This window comes from Neoarius graeffei, chromosome 21 (assembly GCF_027579695.1).
Source record: "Neoarius graeffei isolate fNeoGra1 chromosome 21, fNeoGra1.pri, whole genome shotgun sequence".
Classification (NCBI taxonomy): domain Eukaryota; kingdom Metazoa; phylum Chordata; class Actinopteri; order Siluriformes; family Ariidae; genus Neoarius; species Neoarius graeffei.
Window position 1 is genome coordinate 15,821,198 of NC_083589.1, and position 19,249 is coordinate 15,840,446.

Below are 19,249 nucleotides of genomic sequence, written 5' to 3' on the forward strand. Positions count from 1 at the left end.
CCACATCACGCCTGTCTTATCCACACTGCATTGGCTCCCAATCAAATTTCGTATTGATTATAAAATACTACTATTGACCTTTAAAGCACTAAGTGGTCTCGCACCACAGTACCTGAGTGAACTTCTGCTCCTCTATGACCCGCCACGCCTACTTGGATCAAAAGGTGCAGGCTATCTGCTGGTACCTCGTATAGTGAAGGCTACATCAGGGGGCAGAGCCTTTTCTTACAAAGCCCCACTGTTATGGAACAGCCTTCCAAGTAATGTTCGGGAATCAGACACAGTCTCAGCATTTAAGTCTAGGCTGAAAACATATCTGTTTAGTCAAGCCTTTTATTAATGGTGTTTGAGGTAAAGGAGTAGATCTGGAGGGTCCTCAGACATAGTGTTTTGGTGAACTGGGATGTATGGATGCTGTCAGTCCCCACTCGCTTGCTCACTCGAGTTTGTTGACGGTGCAGTGGCTGGCTGCTTTATGTCCCGGGGCTCCCTCATGCCTGTGTTACCTTCTGGCTCTCTCCTTTTAGTTATGCTGTCATAGTTAGTTGCCGGAGTCCCTGCTGGTACTCGGTGCAATATGTATACTGTTCCTACTTATTCAGGTGACATTGGGCATACCTAACCACCTGTGTTTTCTTTCTCTCCCCCCCCCACTCCAAATCTGTTCCTCTGAGTTACATGGAGTCAACAGGAAATCTTTTGGTGGAGACGGTGGGGACCTCGACTGGCTATCGTAGCCTGCAGGGAATCGGCCATCAGACATTCTGTCGCATGTCCCAGACCCGGTGAAATGTAACTGAATTGTCTTGGCCAGGCCTAAGGGTCCCATCTGCGTCTCATCATTGCTGAGGAGTGTGCTCCCATCACCCAATCAAGCATCCAGCCAGAGCAGGTCATGATATATTTTACCATATTAACATGCCATTGTGTGTCATGCCTGATGTAAAGACTCTCGTCTCTGCGAGCCTACCACACAGATTTAATACTTGTCATTTTTAGGGCATACTTAACAACATGTTTTCTTTCTCTCTCTCTCTCTCTCTCTCTCTCCCCCCCCCCCCCCCCCATCTGTCCCTCTGAGTTACATGTTGATCCTGGGATTGAGATGCTGGCCTCTTCTGCCCCTCGGACCTGCTTGATCCATCCTGGTGCCCTGTGTCTGGTCGGAGTTTTATCGCCCCACTCCTGTGAAGGACGGCCCCATGAGGACAGTTGAGGGTTATACCTGTTAATATTATAGTCAGGCTGTCTGTTGTTGCCCAAATGAGGATGGGTTCCCTTTTGAGTCTGGTTCCTCTTGAGGTTTCTTCCTCATGTCGTCTGAGGGAGTTTTTCCTTGCCACCGTCGCCACAGGCTTGCTCATTGGGGATAGATTAGGGATAAAATTAGCTCATGTTTTAAGTCGTTCAAATTCTGTAAAGCTGCTTTGCGACAATGTTTATTGTTAAAAGCGCTGTACAAATAAACTTGATTTGATTAAACACAGTACATTAAACTCCTGATCAGTAATGAGTTCATTAACTATTAGCGCTTTAGATGTAAGAGATCTAATATTTAATAGCCCCACCTTTAGATCAAAGGTGCTAGCAGCAGCTGTACAGTCAGTATGATCTAATTTTATATTGATTAGGTTACTGGAACAAACTCTGAAAATTTCTACCTTTTTGTTGAGCTCGGGGAACAGACACAGTCTCGATGTAGTGGGCCCTGAGTGACGACTCTGTGCAGCTAGCAGACAGTCGGTTTAGCCTGTTCGTCTGCTCCCTGGCCTTGGCTCTGGATTGTCAGAAATTAACTAGGCCTGTTCTGAGACTATGACCTATGCTGCAGGAAATGAGAGCAGCACCTTCCTGAGTGGGATGGATACTGTCCCGCCCTAACAGGCCAGTAGTGCCCTCAAAATTAGCCCAATTATCTATAAAGCCCACACTGTTTTCAGAGCACCACCTGGACAGCCAGCAGTTCAGCGACCATAACCTGCTGTAAGCTACATCGCCACGCCGCATTGGGATGGGGCCAGAGCATACTACAGCATCAGACATCGCCTTCGCTAATTTAAACACCTCTACAAAGTTACTCTTAGTAACCTCAGACTGACGAAGGCGTATATCATTAGCTCCTGCATGGATAACTATCTTTGAGAACCTGTGCTTGCCTAGGACCCCAAGATTACCTGCTTTGTCCGGCACCCTGGCTCCTGGTATACACCTGACTAAAGCTGCTGGTGCCCCTAAAGGCTGAGCTAATTTCACGTGCCGTATGATAGTCCCCTATAACCAGAGCTCTTTCAGGTTTCTCAGTGGGTGCATCACTAAGGAGAGCAAACCTGTTCGACACATGACGCGGAGAGGAGTGGTGCTCCCGTGGGCAAGCCTCAGCGGTAGCTTTGGCTCTACGCTTATGCCGCCGAGCCGTCACCCATTCGCCCCGCTGTAAGGGCTCTAATGCCGGAGTTGGGGGATTGCTAACTCCACCTAGGGCGTCCAGACTTTCCCTAACAGAAACTACACTGTTCTCACGCTCGCTAACCTGCTCTAAAGCCTGGACACGCGCTTCTAGCACTGTAATCTTCTCCGTCAGAGAGCTAACTAATCTGCACTTATCACAAGTAAAGCTAATAGAGCTATCGCTAGTGATGGAGGAAGAATGACTAAACATCCTGCACTCAGCACACTGAACAGGCTGAAGGTGTGCCATGATGAAAAGATTCACGTACCTTAAATGAAGATCTGTTGATATTAAAGCAGATCAGATGTGGATGGCCTCCGCTTGTGGACTTTACACAGGAGGAGAGAAAAAGAAAGCTTCCGGTCTCGGCGTTCTTCCGAAAAAAGAAAGAGAAAAAAACAGTAAAAAAAGGTTAGGTTACATCATTCTTCCATAATGCTTTACACAGTCCACATTTTCACATTTGTTTAAGAAATAAATGAACAAATTTTAAAAAAAAGTTTTTCTTTGCTGGTAGGTCTGTGAAATAGGCCGTGAAATAGGTATTAAGTTTTTATATAAATAGTCTTAAAAAGGTCTTAAAGGGATAGTTCGGGATTTTTGACATGAATCTGTATGGCATCCCCATCAATCGTGTCGTGCAAACACACTGACTTACCCTGACATCATCCTGTGACTCCAGTTCTTGTCTAGTTTTGGTCCAGACGAAAGTAGTCTGGCAAGTTTGTTGGGGTCAAGAAAGTAAAACGTTTTTTGTCTCAAAACAGTATGTGTTCAAAAGAGTCATATATTTGCATCACAAAACCGTTGCCAAATAAAAAGTCAGACCTCCAAATCACTTGGCACTATTTTCTCTCCCTTCTTATCACTGCGCGCTGCCGCCAGGTGACAGCCATGGCTGTTTCATTCATTGTTTACTGCTAGCAAAGTTAGCGACAACATGTCTGACTACGACAGCGACGTTGAAAACATTGACTTCATCTCACAGCCAAAGGGATATCTTTATGAACCCGAATATACAGATGAAGAAATTCACCAGATGGAGTTAGAACGGGCAGAGAGAGAAAGGGTGGACAGAGAAGTGGAAGAAGGTGAAGCTGGAGCCGTGAGACACCGGGTGACCGACAAATGGTGGTGTACTTGTTCCAAATGTGAAGTAATGCAGACAGAGGTGGAGTGCTACTGCTGCCACGAATGGGATCTCATCATGCCACAGATGCAAGACCTTTCAATTGACGAGGAGGCCAGCGTGCCAGCTGCTGTCTGCATCACAAACCACACTGACTTCCCTGCACTCCTGAATGTTGGTGTCTTGCAGACGTTTTTCCACATTCCTAAAATTAACTGGAAGAAGCGTCCCAGGCCAGCTGGACCCGATGGTCAGTTGTCTTCAGAGTAAGTGTTGACTCCTTTTTTACATGTTGTAGCCTACAGGTGTTTTGTTAGTTGAATGTTTATAACCTTATAAACTGTACACGTGATCAAGCAATGACTTATTCTGGCATACTGTATGCTTTAGTTAGTATAGTCCAGGTCATACACGACTACAACAAATGGGTGTACACATCAGACATTGAAGGAATATGAGTAATAATGATAATCTTTTACATAACATTTTTAATGGTGATGCATGTGTTATTATTGTGTATTCCCAAGTTATTTTTGTTCTTAGAACTTCATATTTGTATCAGAGCTTTATAAGACCTGAGCCTCAACATGTCTGTATCCTACTGTGCTCAGGAATAAATGTCTTGGCCTAAATGGCAGCCCCCAGCAATTGGCATGATCTCCTGTCCTCACAGGATCAAGCTATCAGACTCCCTGTCTCCTCCTGACCCCAGCATTTAGCACCTTCTTTTGTTTGCACAATAAAGCCTTCTGTCCCAAACAATTACCTAATGCAAATTATTTTAGGGTGGGCCCAACGGTTATGCCCCTATGTCCCAGCAGTGTACTTATATATGTATATAAAATGCCACCAGCAACCAAATTCTGCCATAGCCAGATATGTTGATGCATACATTCCTGGCAAAAAGTTGCTTATTTATGTTATGTTGTTTTCTATTTCAGACAGTACAGGCTGATTGCCTATCGCATTGTATTAGAATGGGCCCTGAAAGGAGAGAAGCTTGGTCCCCGCAACAGGAGAGTTCTTCCTTCCTGTGTGGTGGAGCTAATAAGAAGAACATATCCATCACCAAATGGACAGTATGCAGGGTTCAAAGAGTCAGTGGATGCACTGCAATTGTTTTAGATCTTTAAAATTGTAAAGTTTTACTGTACATTTTCTACATTGTTACATTTACCCTTTCTATGGAAAATTATTTGAAACAACTTCGAACATACAAAATAGAAACAGATTTCTGTCCTGTTCACACACATCACATCACATTATCTCTAGCCGCTTTATCCTTCTACAGGGTCGCAGGCAAGCTGGAGCCTATCCCAGCTGACTACGGGCGAAAGGCGGGGTACACCCTGGACAAGTCGCCAGGTCATCACAGGGCTGACACATAGACACAGACAACCATTCACACTCACATTCACACCTACGGTCAATTTAGAGTCACCAGTTAACCTAACCTGCATGTCTTTGGACTGTGGGGGAAACCGGAGCACCCGGAGGAAACCCACGCGGACACGGGGAGAACATGCAAACTCCGCACAGAAAGGCCCTCGCCGGCCCCGGGGCTCGAACCCAGGACCTTCTTGCTGTGAGGCGACAGCGCTAACCACTACACCACCGTGCCGCCCCTGTCCTGTTCAATAAAACTATGTTCACAAAGACATCAGATGTTATGGTTATTACTATTACGTTTACACATAGTTATACAAAAAGCAACATGGCCTGAAAAATGCTTGGTAAAGGTAAGCGACCACAAACAGGGCTTTTTCAGTCTCAGACACCAACATCTTTATTGTTTTTTTGGAAAACGTGACATGTTCTGTAACCAAATCATCCTTGTTTGGCTTTGGAGTGGGAGCAATGTTGGCTGATATTGTGACTGGAGGATGGATGTGGAACACTGGATCTCCAAGTCTGACATTCTTGTCAAGTCGCTGCTGAATGACCTGTTCCACCAATTCTTTGAGGAAATCCTGAGTTGTTGGCTCATACAGCTTCCTTACAATCCACTGGTTAGATTGTTTGGAGTGAATAACATTGTACTTTTCTTTTCCTGGGAATGAGGAGAGGGACGGGACACAAGAATGATGAGGATGGTTCATGTTCATTACTTTGGTATGAAATTGAATCACTGTGCTTTGTGTGGCCTGTGAATTGAGGAATGACTACATAAATAAAGCAGTAACTCTAAAATACAAAAGCAAAATACTAAGATGAAAGTCATAAATCTGAATACGACAAAATTCTCAGGAAAAACAATTATATATTTATACTACATATACTATAGTATACTACATATACCATATATATACACTATATTTACTGTAATGTTGGTTTTAGCCCTTTCAAAGTCCAGTGGTTTGACAGAGGGATATTATGATTTTTGTCTGGTAACTCCTAGTTTGAAAAGTGCTGATTTATCCAGTGGCATGACAAAAGGTGTAATGTATACATTATATATGTGGGTGCAATCAGTTAATTATTGAAATTAAGTGATCAATCTCGTTAAATCAGTCTCATTAAATTTGAAGGTTAATAATTAAAATGAATCAATTCCATTGAATCGTTTACTTTGATTCATTTGAATTGAATCATACCATAGAATCAGTCTCATTTGAAGTGAATCATTCAGTGAATCATTTAGTGAATTGTTCAATGAATCGTTTAGTGAATCATACCAATGAATCATTTAGTGAATCACACCATTAATCCTGGTGCTTAATAATAAATTACCAAACAGCTAGATTATGGTATATTTCCAAATTATTATAATCACTTACCACATTACATAACTTTTATATGCACCCTTTTGAATTCGAGGGAGATTAGGGACTTCATATATTGTTCACACAAATAAACACAGTTTGTTTAATAAATGAATTTATTATAACAGATAAAAATAAATCAATATATACAAGCAGTGAGGTGTATATACACGTGTGGTGTGTGTGTATGGCCTAGCTTGTTGCTAGCTAAAACAAAGGAATGTTATCCAAGTAGAACAAAGGATTAGCTCTGTTGCTAATGCGTGTGTGTGTGTGTGAGTGACCTAGCTTGTTGCTAGCTAAAACAAAGGAATGTTATCCAAGTAGAACAAAGGATTAGCTCTGTTGCTAATGTGTGCTTGTGTGTGTGTGGGAAGGACTTGACCATGTGTTTAGCCTCGTGTAGCTAACTACACGTGGTGGAGGCCTAGATTAGCCTTGTGTTGCTAGTGTGTTTGTGAAAGGCCCTATGGCCTAGCTAAAGTGTGTTTGTTAGGCCTGGTGAGGCCTACTGAGCACGTGTTGCTAAAGACAAAGGGAAGCTATCTAAAGTATATCAGGCCTGGTCAGGCCTGTTGAGCACGTGTTTTCTCAGTAACAAAAAGATTCCACACTCATAACATTACCAAACTCACTGAAGCCTTGATAAGGTCAAAATGTATGATAAGGAAATTAAAGTGTTAGTCGGAGAGGAAAAGCATGCGCAGCCTATCTATTAAACAATTGAGAGAACATAGAACCAAAATAAATCAACACGCTGCGTGTCTAACAGTGTAACAGATAAACCTGGGTTTAAATTCACACTATTCAATTAAAGCAAATTCCTAAGACTATCCTAATTATGCCCAAATGCCAAAATCTTACTTAATCCTGCCTTTAGCAAGATATGAAGAACTATTCGCCAGTGTAGTTTCAGGCCTCGCCGTGGGAGCACGTGAGCCGCTCGTGACGGAGGCGTAGAAAACTTTTGGGTCCAGCGGAGCACTTGGGTGGTTCCCGTGGAAAGCAGAGGATTCTTGGTCCGAACCTCAGCGTTCGTGAGGAAAAGTCTCTGATCAGAATAAGATGCACAGCGCATTTGAGTTAAAAAGGATTCTATCCCTTCTTAACTTTTAACTGCCTGGGCTGCAGTCGTAACGTCACTTCTAATACAAGTAAACCGGTTGTAACTCAGGTTGAGTTTAAAGATCACACGACTCTAAAGTTTACCTTTGCCAAGGGTAAGAAAGAAAATCGCGCTGAGTGATGGATCTTGCAAGAAAGAAGACGTCTTTTTGGGTGGAGAGCATCCCTTTTGTGCGTCTAGACTCGTTGAAATCCGGACGCGAGAGACAAAGATGGAAGCGTTGTCCCATTGTTTTATGCTTCCTTGTATGATGACGTAGATGATCCCGCCCCGGCATGACGTAGGTCAACGCGGAAGTAGGCTGATGGGAAATGTAGTTTCTTAAAGAGACAAAATGGTGGCATGATACATTTTATATATATATATATATATATATATATATATATATATATATATATCTGTGTGTGCGTCTTTCATACTTACTAGACTGAGTACGGTCATGCTGACGGCCAACATTGAGGTTGTGGTCAATAACACTGAGTTATTAACACTGAGAGATTAATGAAATACAACAACGATGCTACGGCAAGGGGGAGCCAGGAAGACAGGTCAGCGGGGAGATGTCATCATCCCCACAACCAGAGATTGGGTACCAAGCCCCAACAGCTAACAGCCTCAACACAAGAGCTGCTGACCTGAGAAGGAAGATCGTGACCCAACTGGAAACCTGGAGCCCCCGACGAATACCGAAGCTGAGTTGCCAAGTACCTTCAGAAGATCTACTAGTAGATGTGAATGCTGCTCTGAAGACAATCTCCACAAGAACCATCACTGAGACCAACAAGCTGATACACAGTACAGCAACAGTAATCATGGAGATGCTTGGACACAAGGTGGGCTCGGGACATAACAAACAGTATCCACCATGGAAGAGACGATTAGAGGCCAAGATAAAGGCAGCAAGGAGAGAAGTTAGCCAGCTAGCTGAACTACAGAAAGGGAACATGGTGAATAAAGGGGCGCCCAGGAAGTACAACTCACTCTCCATACCAGAGGCACTCGAAACTGCCAAACAGCGACTAACAGCTCTGGCCACCCGGTTGAGGAGATACACCAAGGAAGGAGAGGCCAGGAGAATAAACAAGCTGTTCTCCACTGAACCAGCCAAGGTGTACTCTCAATGGCAGGGGAACAACAACCGGTCAGACCCACCAAGAGCTGAGGTGGAAAAATACTGGAAAGACATATGGGAAAGAAAGGCATCACACAACACCGATGCCCAATGGTTAGTGGACCTAAGAGCTGACCACAGCAACCTCCCAGAACAAGAACCAGTAACCATCTCAATGGCAGACGTCCAAGAAAGAGTGTCAAAGATGAAGAGCTGGACAGCACCAGGCCCCGATATGATCCATACGTACTGGCTGAAGAAGCTAACTGCACTCCATGAACGCCTAGCAGCACAGATGAACCAGCTGCTGAGGGATGGAACCCACCCAGAATGGCTAACCCAAGGCAGGACAGTCCTAATCATGAAGGACCCCCAGAAGGGACCCATCCCATCCAACTACCGGCCAATTACCTGTCTCTGCACAACATGGAAGGCCCTGTCAGGCATCATTGCGGCAAAAATGAGTAAGCATGTGGCTCAATACATGAGCGAGGCACAGAAAGGAATTGGCAGTAACACCAGAGGAGCCAAGCACCAGCTACTGGCCGATAGAACAGTCGCCCGAGACTGTAAGAAGAGACAGACCAACCTGTGCACTGCCTGGATTGACTACAAGAAAGCCTACGACTCAATGCCACACACATGGGTACTGGAATGTCTGGAACTGTATAAGATCAACAGGAACCTAAGGACCTTCATACAGAACTCAATGGAAATGTGGAAGACAACCCTAGAGGCCAACTCAAAACCCATTGCCCAAGTCAACATCAAGTGCGGCATATACCAAGGAGATGCGCTATCACCACTGCTGTTCTGCATAGGCCTGAACCCCCTCAGTCAGATCATCACGAAGAGCGGCTACGGGTACCGATTCCGTAGTGGGGCAACAATCAGCCACCTGCTCTACATGGATGACATCAAGCTGTATGCCAGGAATGAGCGAGAAATAGACTCGCTGATCCACACCACCCGGATCTACAGCGATGACATAGGGATGTCATTCGGATTGGACAAGTGTGGCCGGATGGTCTCAAAGAGAGGCAAGATGATCCGGACTGAGGGGATTGACCTACCAGAGGGCAACATAGGTGATATCCAAGACAGCTACAAGTACCTTGGCATCCCACAGGCTAATGGAAACCATGAAGAGGCCACAAGGAAGTCAACCACAGCCAAATACCTCCAGAGAGTAAGGCAGGTCCTGAAAAGTCAGCTGAATGGTAAAAACAAGGTCCGAGCCATCAACATGTACGCACTACCAGTCATCAGATACCCCGCTGGTATCATAAACTGGCCAAAGGAGGAGATAGAAGCCACAGATATCAAGACTAGAAAGCTCCTCACCATGCATGGAGGGTTCCACCCCAAGTCCAGCACCCTGAGACTATACACTAAGCAGAAAGAGGGAGGCCGAGGGCTAGTGAGCGTCAAGACCACGGTCCAGGATGAAACATCGAAAATCCGAGAATACATCAGAAAGATGGCCCCAAAGGATGAACTGCTAAGTGAATGTCTCAGGCAGCAGAACCCTGATGAGAGTGCAGAGGAGGAGGAGGAACAGACAACCTGGAGAGACAAACCCCTACATGGCATGTACCACCGTCAGATAGAGGAAGTGGCTGATATCAAGAAATCCTACCAGTGGCTGGATAATGCAGGACTGACAGACAGCACAGAGGCACTAATCATGGCAGCACAAGAACAGGCCATAAGCACAAGAGCCATAGAGGCCAGGATCTACCAGAGTAGATCAGACCCAAGATGCAGACTGTGCAAAGAAGCCCCTGATACTATGTCCAGCACATAGTAGCAGGGTGTAAGATGCTAGCTGGATCAGCGTACATGGAGAGGCACAACCAAGTGGCTGGGATAGTATACAGGAACATCTGCAACCAGTATGGAATAGAAATACCCAAGTCCCAATGGGCCATACCACAGAAGGTGGCTGAGAACAACAGGGCCAAGATTCTGTGGGACTTCAGCTTCCAGACTGACAAACAGATCCTGGCTAACCAACCGGACATAGTGGTGGTGGACAAAGAGCAGAAGAGGGTGGTGGTGATAGATGTGGCGATCCCAGCTGACGCCAACATCAGGAAGAAGGAACATGAGAAACTTGAGAAGTATCAAGGGTTGAAAGAGCAGCTGGAACGGATGTGGAAGGTCAAGGGTTGCGTGGTCCCCGTGGTAGTGGGGGCACTTGGGGCAGTAACCCCCAAACTGGGAGAGTGGCTCCAGCAAATCCCAGGAACAACATCTGAAGCCTCAGTCCAGAAGAGCGCAGTCCTAGGAACATCGAAGATACTGCGCAGAACCCTCAAACTCCCAGGCCTCTGGTAGAGGACCCGAGCTTGAGGATGACATGGATACCACCCCCCCCGCCGGGGGTGAGAAGGAGATTTATTTTTTTTTTATCTGTGTGTGTGTCTTTCATACTTAACAGACTGAGTACGGTCATGCTGACGGCCAACATTGAGGTTGTGGTCAATAACACTGAGTTGGAGCCTTGCCTGCATTGTGACATATGTGAAGTGGCGCCTTTTCTCTGCGTACTTCAGCATAGAGCTGTGGAACATTTCAAGGTCCCCTAAAAGAAAAAAAAGAAGATTGTATTTACACATTTTCAACTTTATACATATACAAACAGTCTGAAATTATTGCTATTGCTATGATCACTATTTTTTTTATGTTTTGTTGGGCCAAGTTTTTTCTTGTACATTTGCGAAATTGCTTTTGTTTTCCCAAAGGACAGGTTAAGCATTGCATTATTCATGCTTCTCTAAGAGGTGTTCATATTTGTTTAGGGACAAATGTGATCAACCTATGGCTCAGAAGTTTATCCAAACTTACCTGTATGCTTGAACAAAGTCAGCTTCACCTTCTTCCACTTCTCTGTCCACCCTTTCTCTCTCTGCCCGTTCTAACTCCATCTGGCGAATTTCTTCATCTGTATATTCGGGTTCATAAAGATATCCCTTTGGCTGTGAGATGAAGTCAATGTTTTCAACGTCGCTGTCGTAGTCAGACATGTTGTCGCTAACTTTGCTAGCAGTAAACAATGAATGAAACAGCCGTGTCTGTCACCTGGCAGCAGTGCGCAGTGATAAGAAGGGAGAGAAAATAGTACCAAGCGATTGCGAGGTCTGACTTTTTATTTGGCAATGGTTTTGTGATGCAAATATATCACTCTTTTGAACACATACTGTTTTGAAAAGAAAAACGTTTTACTTTCTTGACCCCAACAAACTTGTCGGACTACTTTCGTCTGGACCAAAACTAGACAAGAACTGGACTCACAGGATGATGTCGAAGGTAAGTCAGTGTATTTGCACGACACTGTTGACGGGGATGCCATACAGATTCATGTCAAAAATCCCGAACTATTGCTTTAAGACTTGAATTTGATTTGAAGAAACCTGTAGGAACCCTGTGAGGAACTCTGGGGGCAGCCAAGTCATTCCATGATTTTCCAGAGTCCCTTTCTGCTCATGGTATCGAATGCTTTGGTGAGGTTGACAAATGTGATGTAGAGTCCCTTGTTCTGCTCCCAACATTTCTCCTGGAGTTGTCTAAGAACAAACACCATGTTGGTGGTACTTCTCTTTGGTCTAAAACTGCACTGGCTCTCAGGGACGTGATGTTCTGCAACTGCAGGCACCACTCTATTGAAAAGTACTCTTGCAAGGATTTTACCAGGAATGGAAAGCAGGGTAATGTCCTGATAATTGGAGCAGTCAGACTTCTCCCCCTTGTTCTTGTACAAGGTGGTGATGATCGCATCCCACAGGTCCTGTGGAAGTTTGCCCTTTTCCCATCAGCAGATGAGCAATGCATGGAGTTTGGTGTGCAACGCCAGTCCCCCATGTTTCCATACCTCTGGTGGGATACCATCAACTCCTGTAGTCTTGCCACACTTCAGCTGTTCTATAGCTTATTATCTCTTGAAGTGTTGGTATGACGTCCAGTTGTGGTTTTGCTGGTTGTTGTGGGATGCGAGGAATTACAGAGTTTTGGACCATTTGGTCAGCACTGAAGAGCATCTGGAAGTGTTGTGATCAATGGGCCAGAATTGATGGCTTGTCTGTGAAAATTACAACCCCGATTCCAAAAAAGTTGGGACAAAGTACAAATTGTAAATAAAAATGGAATGCAATAATTTACAAATCTCAAAAACTGATATTGTATTCACAATAGAACATAGACAACATATCAAATGTTGAAAGTGAGACATTTTGAAATTTCATGCCAAATATTGGCTCATTTGAAATTTCATGACAGCAACGCATCTCAAAAAAGTTGGGACAGGGGCAATAAGAGGCTGGAAAAGTTAAAGGTACAAAAAAGGAACAGCTGGAGGACCAAATTGCAACTCATTAGGTCAATTGGCAATAGGTCATTAACATGACTGGGTATAAAAAGAGTATCTTGGAGTGGCAGCGGCTCTCAGAAGTGTAGGTATCATGCCGCCATTTTGTGTCTAAGAACTACAACTCCCAGCAAACTTCCGCATTGACATACGTCACGCCGGGGGCGGGATTATCACCGCGTCTGCCATGAAGAGATAAATAATGGAACAAACGCTCAACTCCTCATCTCTGGCTCTGTGGACTTCAACTCCAACAGACAATAAAGAGACCGCTCACATTTGCAGGCAAACCCGGGAACATCTCACTTTGCAAAGATCTATCATCCAGCGCGTTCTGTGTTCACCTCTTGCCAAGGTAAAAATCCAGAATAGCGCGATCTTTAAACTCAACCTGAGTTACAGCCGGCATTCGTATTAAAGTGACGTCACGACTGCCATTTAAACGCAGTTTTTAATCCAGCAATCAGATTCCTTCTAAACAGCACTGTGCAGATTAATTCTGATCAGAGACTTTTCCTCACGAACGCTGAAGTTCGGACCAAGAATCCTCTTTTCACCACGTTGGACTCGAGTGCTCTGTCGGACCAGAAAGCTCTCTCTCTCCACCTTCTACAGAAACTTCCCCACAGCGAATATCTCTCCACATCTTGCTAAAGAATGTTTGAGTAAGACTGGTATTTTTGGGCATAATCATAATAATCATAATTAAACTAGTCTAGGAATTAGTTTTATGAAGTAGTGTGAACTTTAACTCATGAACTGTTTATCAGTAACACTGAAAACACTTAGTGTGTTGAATTGTTTTATTTTGTTTAATATCAATTAATAGGCTGTGCATGTTTTCCTCTTATTCCTTTCACTAATATCCTAAATCTCCTTAACACACATTTTGACCTTATCAAGGTTTTAGTTGATTCAGTACTGTGTAAGTTGGTGAAATTAGCCTATGGTTAATGTCTTTTGGCTCATTAGCATCCAAAGCTAATTCTCTTGTTCCTTTAGCTTCTAGATCTAATTGTGCTGTCTCCAGGGATCACAAGGCATTCACCACATGTAGTTAGCTACACAAGGCTAATTCAGGCCTACACCATGTGCTTAGCATAGCAACAAGCTAGAGCTAACACCCTATTCTTTTGTAACATGAACATGTGGTAGCCCTTCCCCCACACTCACACATACCAACAGGATCAGATAAGAACATTCCAAATTTTATAGCCCCTCATACACACACACCCTTGCTCTCTCTCTACGCACACCCACACACATACACACTCTTATATACACATACACTACCTCACGGTTTTTCCAACTGATTATTATTTTTATCTTTGTTATAATAAATTCATTTATTAAACAACCTGTGTGTGTATTCATTTGTTGTGTAAGAATATTTTCGAAGTCCCCAATCGCAAAGAATTCAAAAAGGTGCATATCAGTTATGTAAATGGTAAGTGATTGTAATAATTTAGTGATATACCATAATTTAGCTGTTTGGTAGTTATTATTGAGCGCTAAGATTGATGGTATGATTCAATGATTCACTACTTTGAACAATTCACTGATTTGATTCACTTCAAACGATTCAAATGAGACTGATTCTTTTTAATTATTAACCTTCAAATTTAATGAGACTGATTTAATGAGATCACTTAATAATTAACCAAATGCACCTACAGTAATTGGTGCCCCATGTGAGGCGATTGGTTTGTTGACTTCTTGAATATTGTTGCAACAACAAATAAACTATCAGTTTAATTCAATATCCCCAGGTGTGTTAAAACGGTTAACAGTAGCGTGATAACCATATCACAAATACTCATAACCTATTCAACTTAGGATAAGAGAGCATTTCCAAACAAACCTTTTTAATTAATTACATAGTTAATGTTGATTAATAAAGATTAATTAATAATCTAGCATCCAGCCTAAACAAAATGGCATCCCCTCGTGTCTCAGGAATTGAAGACAACGCTCAAGACGTGTCTCTCTTTGAGGTCATCGCAGACCTCATTCACTGTTCTGACTCCGAAAGGGCAAACATTAAGGATATGAGTAAGCGTGAATGCCAAATTAACATAATCAACTCAATAAAACATATGAGAGATCCAAAGAGAACTATTACTGTCCAAGAGGTACTAGGTAAACTATTCCTTTTTCACTTCCAGGATACTGATCTAGAGATCAGATCCCTCCGCGGAGAGGTTGACAGGCTGACCACCAGCAACGCCGAGCTGGCAGCCGATGTCAATGATTTACATAGGGAGCGTAGTCTCTTGAAGAACTCCCTTGATTGCGCCGAAAGGCTAGAGAAAGCCGAAATGGCCGCTAAAAGGGCTGCTGAGGAGCAGAACCCCCAAGAGCAGCGCGAGGGGCATGAAAGACCCCCAACAATGCGCCGAAGCTCAGAGCGGGAAGAGGCGTCCGAACTGGACACCGAGGATTACCTGGTCGAGCACCAGGCGCCCTGCCAACCTCCATCAACTCGCTACACGACTCCGTCGTCGTCTAGCCAGGGTGGAGTCACCCTGCACTCATCCCGAGCCCAGGCCCGTAGCACACCTAGGTCAGTGCGCTACAGTTTCCCTGATCCATCTTCAGATGAATCAGACTACGCATCTCGTGCGAAACAGGAGCGATTCCAGAGTAGCTCAGACAGTGAGTACTCAGGAGAGCAAAGGGGGTCATGTAAAGACGCGCACCAAGCCCTCCGCATACGCCAAATTGACCTACTTGCCAAAGATATCGAGCGATTCGATCCCGATAATAAAAGAACCAACGTAAATGATTATTTACGAGAAATTGACCGAGGCCTGATGGACCTACCGCGAGCCACAACGCGAGAGAAGCTTAAACTGGTCTGGAAGACCTCCAGTAGCAGCGTCCGTGCCTTTTTAGAGACACTACCACCAAACGTTCGCAATAGTTACTCGAAACTTCACAATTACATGAGAGAAGAATATGCGCCATACACGGATGAAACCTCCGCGACATTGTGTGCTATACAAATCAAACAAAAACGGTCTGAGGCGCCTCGTGAATATTATAGACGGCTACGTACTGCCTATTTCCAGGGTAGTAGCGCACCAGGCTTGGAAGAAGATAGAGGCTTCAAATCCCTCTTCTTACATAACCTCCACCCAAGCGTGTGGACGCATGTCAAACTGACGTGTCAACAAGGTTACTACTTGATGAGGGACACTAGGCAACTAGCCCAAATGACCTGGGAGACCATCATCAAAACCGCAAATGGAAACGATGATGAACCCAGAGTCCGTAGTTTTCAGGGTGAGGACAAGCCCCCGCTAACCTTAGAAGAAGGTGAAGCTCTGAAAGGGGGACCCACCTGGAGAAACTATGGTCCAAACCACTCCTTGCCGAACCATCACCAAGATGAGTGGGAGAATCGGCAAGGTAAGGCCAGGAGAGACCGATGGAAAGGCCACAGTGACCATGCCAACCGCTCATCAGATGAGAATGGTCATAAGGAACAAAACGGTTGGCAGCAAGATCGTCATCCCCGCTCTGGCCAGAGATGGCAGGAGCGTTCCAACCGTAGCTACCCACGTAGGGGTAGAAATGACCGAGACAGTGACTCGGACCAAACTGATGAGTCCCACTTAGAGCTGGACTCTTTGAAGGCCTGCTTGGCTGAATTTAGAAGACTGTTACAGGAACAGTCAAACTCCTCAACAAAAGAGCTCAAGAAAAATGACAAAAGCAATCCGTTAGCATGACTAGGCCAGGAACCAAGGGTATATCTCGTGAAAGGGGGAGGAGATCCCTCTGAAACAGCAGGCGAGGGTCAGGATGTAGGGCCCCCCCGGTGGCAATGGCAAAAACACAAAACGCGCCTCTCACGTGCGCTAAAGCCTTCATCACCATTTCTCAGACACGGCTCTCACAATTCGACCCAATCCCAACCAAGCCCTGCAACATAAACTTAGTCAGCTTAACACAAAACAAAACACCACAGTCGTTGGATCCCACAAAATATGCACAAAATCGTTGCGACGAGATTAGTGCGAACACCGATCAACCAAGCGCCACGCGAGATCAAATTTCTAATGAACTTCAGTTCATGTCTTTGAACACCGAGTCCGATGTCGAAACACCTGACATCGCGACTCCCCCTAGTGGCAAAAATCTCCCTCTATCCATCGACACAGACACCCATTTCACTGCTGGTGTAATGGCTGCGCTGTGGAACATGTTAGGCGTCGAGGCGAAATTCCATATCGTGTACCACCCTCAATTCTCTGGTCAGGTTGAACAAGCCATTCAAACCATTGTGAGCATGCTGCGAAAGTATATCACCAACCTTGGTAAAATTTGGGACGTGAAACTTCCCTTGGTGCTAAGGGCCATTCGGTCCACCCCTCATTGCGCCACTGAAGTCACACCCTTTGGGATGATGACTGGGCGAGAGACGGTTCTTCCCCCGCATCTCCTATACAAACCAGAGGACATGAGCATCGCAATTGCATACACCACACATCAACATGTCGCCGACCTACGACGCCACCTACAATCAACCTTTACAGGTGCCCAAAAGAATCTCGATTCGAGCGTAGAAGGACACAAAGCCTACCACATCCGAATCTCAAAGTTCCTACTACCCTGGTCGAGACCTTTCGATCGTGGGAAAACCGTTCCCTGTCGCGTATCACATTAGGACATCTAGGCCTAATCAAACACTCTCATATCGATTTCCATGATAATCGAATCAAAACCTTTTGAACAGTCCTCACTCCAAAAAGGGGGTGGACGATAGCTAGGCCCATCCTATCCACCTAGCTTGTACGCATCACTCACCCATAAGCGTACACTAACAATCCCAGTCAGATTTACCAACCCAATGAAGTAATAACCCTTCGGTATAACATGGTAGATAAAATACTAAAATCCGCTATTATTACTAGTGTGTATTCATCACAAATACACCTGGCATATAGTCTTGGCAGTGCTATCCTCATTTTTGTGAATCCACAAAACTTAGAGATGTGCACCTCCACTAAAGATGTCCACTGGGTATGCCCAGGCAACCCATACATAACACTACATGCCAAGCTAGATAAGATGGTCTGTGTCCCTGATAGCTTTAACCACAGTAGCGCACGCTTTCTGGCCAGACCACCCACTGCTATTACCAAACACAGAAGATTTCTAGAAGATTAGGTTTGCCAACCCAAACACTAATACTTCTTACCTTCCTTCATGTCTTCTCTTTTCTTGTTTGTTTTTATGCATAAGAAATTAAACACTACATGTTTCATGTTTACTGTTTAATTTTTTTAATGTGATTTTGATCTAGTTAGCTAGAGTGATCATATGCCCAAAATGCCTATATAGTGGTTATATGCCCAAAATGCCTCTGTCTCCAACTGTCTTACTGGAACTCATGAGTTTACACAGTTTTCGCAGGACACCATGGACTGTACAGAGCAAAGCTGCCTCAAGGACTATGGACACGGCAATGATACGGTACGGTGCCCTCAGTGCTACGACTCCGTCATACCCCTGAGACCAAAAGGGGGAATGTAGGTATCATGCCGCCATTTTGTGTCTAAGAACTACAACTCCCAGCCAACTTCTGCGTTGACATACGTTACGCCGGGGGCGGGATTATCACCACGTCTGCCATGAAGAGATAAATAATGGAACAAACGCTCAACTCCTCATCTCTGGCTCTGTGGACTTCAACTCCAACAGACAATAAAGAGACCGCTCGCATTTGCAGGCAAACCCAGGAACATCTCACTTTGCAAAGATCTATCATCCAGCGCATTCTGTGTTCACCTCTGGCCAAGGTAAAAATCCAGAATAGCGCGATCTTTAAACTCAACCTGAGTTACAGCCAGCATTCGTATTAAAGTGATGTCACGACTGCCGTTTAAACGCAGTTTTTAATCCAGCAATCAGATTCCTTCTAAACAGCACTGTGCAGATTAATTCTGATCAGAGACTTTTCCTCACGAACGCTGAAGTTCGGACCAAGAATCCTCTTTTCACCACGTCGGACCCGAGTGCTCCGTCGGACCAGAAAGCTCTCTCTCTCCGCCTTCTACAGAAACTTCCCCACAGCGAATATCTCTCCACATCTTCCTCAAGAATGTTTGAGTAAGACTGGTATTTTTGGGCATAATCATAATAATCATAATTAAACTAGTCTAGGAATTAGTTTTATGAAGTAGTGTGAACTTTAACTCATGAACTGTTTATCAGTAACACTGAAAACACTTAGCGTGTTGAATTGTTTTATTTTGTTTAATATCAATTAATAGGCTGTGCATGTTTTCCTCTTATTCC

General features: G+C 44.5%; 1 protein-coding gene across 1 annotated transcript; it reads left to right on the forward strand.

Annotated features, from left to right (window-relative positions):
• Nucleotides 1–3,032: 3,032 nt before the first annotated feature.
• Nucleotides 3,033–4,825, forward strand: LOC132870030 (uncharacterized). Its single transcript, XM_060903571.1, has 2 exons — nt 3,033–3,844; nt 4,520–4,825. Exons 1-2 carry the CDS (start codon nt 3,390–3,392, stop codon nt 4,701–4,703), a joined length of 639 nt encoding a protein of 212 aa, XP_060759554.1. The 5' UTR covers nt 3,033–3,389; the 3' UTR covers nt 4,704–4,825.
• Nucleotides 4,826–19,249: the final 14,424 nt, after the last annotated feature.

Coding starts and splice junctions, on each gene's coding strand:
- LOC132870030 (XM_060903571.1), top strand. CDS start 3,390: ATGTCTGACTACGACAGCGACGTTGAAAACATTGACTTCATCTCACAG. Junction 3,845..4,519: donor GATGGTCAGTTGTCTTCAGA/GTAAGTGTTGAC, acceptor TTTCTATTTCAG/ACAGTACAGGCTGATTGCCT.